This window comes from Fonticula alba, assembly GCF_000388065.1.
Source record: "Fonticula alba strain ATCC 38817 unplaced genomic scaffold supercont2.5, whole genome shotgun sequence".
NCBI lineage: Eukaryota > Rotosphaerida > Fonticulaceae > Fonticula > Fonticula alba.
This window is the reverse complement of record NW_009242975.1, coordinates 1,788,055-1,791,312: the sequence shown is the minus strand read 5'-3', so window position 1 is coordinate 1,791,312 and position 3,258 is coordinate 1,788,055. Positions and strand designations below refer to the sequence as shown.

At 68.3% G+C, this 3,258-nt stretch overlaps 2 protein-coding genes across 2 annotated transcripts in view; one reads left to right on the top strand and one right to left on the bottom strand.

Annotated features, from left to right (window-relative positions):
- Positions 1 to 29: 29 nt before the first annotated feature.
- On the top strand, positions 30 to 1,877 carry H696_03557 (hypothetical protein). The gene is made up of 3 exons (XM_009497426.1): positions 30 to 212; positions 396 to 993; positions 1,327 to 1,877. The coding sequence occupies exons 1-3, from the start codon at positions 136 to 138 to the stop codon at positions 1,720 to 1,722; spliced, it is 1,071 nt and encodes a 356-aa protein (XP_009495701.1). The 5' UTR covers positions 30 to 135; the 3' UTR covers positions 1,723 to 1,877.
- A 330-nt stretch (positions 1,878 to 2,207) lies between these two features.
- Positions 2,208 to 3,258, bottom strand: part of H696_03556 (hypothetical protein) — a gene marked incomplete at both ends in the record, with an annotated part of 5,095 nt that continues 4,044 nt past the window's right edge. The window contains 2 exons of the mRNA XM_009497425.1: positions 2,208 to 2,777; positions 2,951 to 3,201. Coding sequence (XP_009495700.1) covers positions 2,208 to 2,777; positions 2,951 to 3,201 — 821 coding nt within the window. The remainder of the gene's footprint in view (positions 2,778 to 2,950; positions 3,202 to 3,258) is intronic.

Below are 3,258 nucleotides of genomic sequence, written 5' to 3'. Positions count from 1 at the left end.
CCCCCCCCCCCCCCCCCCCCCCTGTCCGCTTGCCCTGTCGCTTTCCACGCCCCTTGCCGGCTCCTGCTAAGCGCAAACACACGTCCCTTCGCACGCCCGCGCGCACCCGCTCGCACGCACCCACCCAGCACAACCATGGGGTACCGTCCGACCAAGAAGTTCAAGTCCGTCGATCCGTACGCCAAGCTGAAGCCCACTCAGCTGGCGATGATGTACGTTCCTCCTCCTGCCGCCCCCTCCCTCCCCCGCCCCCTCGGTGGCCGCATGGGGGCTGCTTCTCCCAGGCCGTGGCTCGACCGTCTGTGCCCCCTCCCCATGTGGCTGCCCCATGGGCCAGCCGACTGACCGTCTCCCCCCCGTCAAACCCCCCTTTCCCCCGGGGCTCCGACCACCAGGGAGAAGCGGGAGGCCCAGTTCAACAATGCGCCGAAGAAGTTCACCGATCGCGCGCCGCGGTCCTTCACCTATCTGATGCAGCACAACAAGCGTTTCGAGGAGAAGCAAAACGGCAAGAAGGCGCCCAAGGCCGCCGGCAAGGCGGGCGCGGCGGGCGCGGCGGGCGCGGCGGCCACGGCGGGCGCGGCGGCCGAGAAGCCCGCCCCGGCGGCCAAGAAGCCGGCCACCGAGCCGCAGTCCTTCCAGGAGCGCCTGAATGAGGCCATGCGGGCCACGCGCTCGGTGTCCTCCAAGCGCACGGAGTACCTGCGTGATCGGCGCAACCGCAAGCGCGAGGCCAAGGCCCCGATCAGCGACGACGACCGGGTCCTCGGCAATTACAATCCCATCCCCACCGTGACCGACGAGTCGAAGCGCCTGACCAAGGAGGAGGAGGCGGCGATCCGGTCGGCGGCGGCCGACCGCGCGCGCCTGATCGACGCCAAGGCCGAGTACTATGGCTTCGACCGGCCGTCGAAGAACCACGCGCCCGATGCCCCGGGCTTCGGCGAGGTGGTGGACACGGTGCCGCACCTGACATCGGTGCCGAAGATGCGAGTGCGTGCCCCCCCTTTTCCCTGATCTCCCCTTGGCCAAGGCGCGCTGGGTCCTCCTGCGCCTTTGCCATGCCTCCCGGCCGCCACTCACACAATCACCTCCCTTCGTCTCTCTCTGTCTCTCTCTGTCTCTCTCTGTCTCTCTCTCTCTCTCTCTGTCTCTCTCTCTCTCTCTCTGTCTCTCTCTCTCTCTCTCTCTCTGTCTCTCTCTCTCTCTCTCTGTCTCTCTCTCTCTCTCTCTCTCTCTCTCTCTCTCTCTCTCTCTGTCTCTCTGTCTCTCTCTCTCTCCCGCTGTCTCCCCATTCCTTCGCTACTCCGCTCCGGAAAATGGCAGGGCAATGCCGCGGCCCTGGCCGCGGCCATGGGCGATGGCCCGGCCGCCGGGGCCAAGCGCACCCGTGTGTCCACCGAGTCTCTGAAGTTGGCGCAGGCCTTCCGCTCGGGAGCCGCCATTCCCAAGACCCCGGCCATGCGGGTCGCTGTCAAGGCGGCCGGCGCCGAGGCCGGCACCGCCACCACCGAGGGCAAGGGCCACAAGTCGGGCGCCGCGGCCGCCGAGCTCGGCATCAAGACCGGCAAGCGCCTGCGCGACATGTCCACCGCCCAGCGGCGGATCCTCATGGACGAGCGCGACCGTGTGGTTGGCATGTACCGCGAGAAGCGCAAGCTGGATATGGCTCGTGCGGAGGAGGCGCGCCAGCGGAAGATCGGCCCCCGGACGTCCCAGTAATTCTCCCTCTCTTTCTCCCTCCCTGGGTAATGGGGGCGACGTGTTTTCCATCCTCTTTGCCCTCCGTCGGCCGCCGTCCTCCTCGGCCCTTCCCTCCTCTGTCCTTCCTGCGTCCTTTTCGCGAGTCCAAAAAATAGAAAACCCCTCCCACCGTGCGTCCTCACTGGGCATCCGCCTGCGTCGCACTCCCTGCCTCGTGGCCTGTCTCTGTCGGACAGCTCCTACTCCGGCGCACAAAGACAAGGGATACATGTACATTGATGGGGGTCTGTCTGTCTGTCTGTCTGTCTGTCTGTGTGTGTGTGCGTGTGTGTGTGTGTGTGTGTGTGTGTGTGTGTGTGTGCGTGTGTGCGTGTGTGCGTGTGTGTGGGCGAATGGGGGTGAGGGCCGCGCGCGCGCGCGCACGGACGATGCCACCAAAGGAGGGCCCCGCCCTCTTTGCGTCCCCGGGGGAAGATGCCGCCCGGCGGCTTGGCCGGCTGGTCTCATGGTCCGCACTTCTCGATCTTCTCCAAGGTCTCCTGCAGGGTGACCATGGCCAGCAGCGGCTGGGTGGCCCACGCGCGCAGGGCGATGGACGCCGCGCCGCCGTCGCGGAATTGCACCCCCTCCAGCCCCAGGGCACGGGGGTAATACATGCGCTTGGGCGGCAGAGTGCCGGTGGCCTGGCCCGGGGGTATAGTTTGGGCATTCAGCAGAACGGCATCTTTGCGCGTGTCCGCCAGGGGGAAGACCTCCAGCAGGGGGGTCCCGGGGTTGACGCCGGTCCCGGGCGGGATGTTCGGTTGCAAGCGGCGGCCCTCCAGCGGGCTGGCCCCGTGGTAGGGCGGCACCTCCGGGTCCCGGTCGGGCGGCTGGTCGCGCGAAGCCGGCTCCACCTTGGCCTGGGCCTCGCGGCCCGGGGGGGCGGTGTACCGCGACCGCCACCCCGTGTAGGGGACCGTGGTGAAGCGCGGGGTCGAGAGGTCGGCCCCGGCCGGCGGCCTGGCGGCCTCCTCGCCAAAGAGGTCGGTCGGGGCCGACAGCGAGTGGCTGAGGGCCGGCATGTCGGTGAGCTGGGTTTCCCGCCCCCCTTGGAGTTAGTGGGTGTGTCCGGCAAATGCAAGGGCGAGGGGAAGGCGGGAGATGCTTTGCCATGCTGCCCCCTGGGAGTGCCACCGCCCGCCAAGGGTTGGAGGAGAAGCCGCGGCCGGGGGCCCATCGTGGCTCCGGCCAGCTGGTCACGCACCCAATACTGCTTGCGGTCGGCGATGACATCCCGCAGGAAGTATGTCCGCATGCGGCCCTTGCCCTTGAGTTGGATGTTGCCGCGCAGCTCGAAGTTGAACATGCTAGGCGCGGCCTCGATGACCGCGCGGGTGACCTGCACCCGGCCCTCGTGGCTGGTGGACTCCATACGTGAGGCCACATTGACCGTGTCGCCCCACACGTCGTAGGCGAACTTGTCCGTGCCGATGACCCCGGCAATGAGTGGGCCGACTGTGTGGCCACCAAGCGGGCGGGCCCGGGGGCCGGGGGATGGGGGGGGGGGGGGGG

Bases quoted from the DNA above. Each gene is read 5' to 3' on its own strand.
- H696_03557 (XM_009497426.1), top strand. From the start codon at position 136: ATGGGGTACCGTCCGACCAAGAAGTTCAAGTCCGTCGATCCGTACGCC. The intron at 213-395 runs GTACGTTCCTCC...TCCGACCACCAG, and splicing joins CCCACTCAGCTGGCGATGAT to GGAGAAGCGGGAGGCCCAGT. The intron at 994-1,326 runs GTGCGTGCCCCC...GGAAAATGGCAG, and splicing joins CATCGGTGCCGAAGATGCGA to GGCAATGCCGCGGCCCTGGC.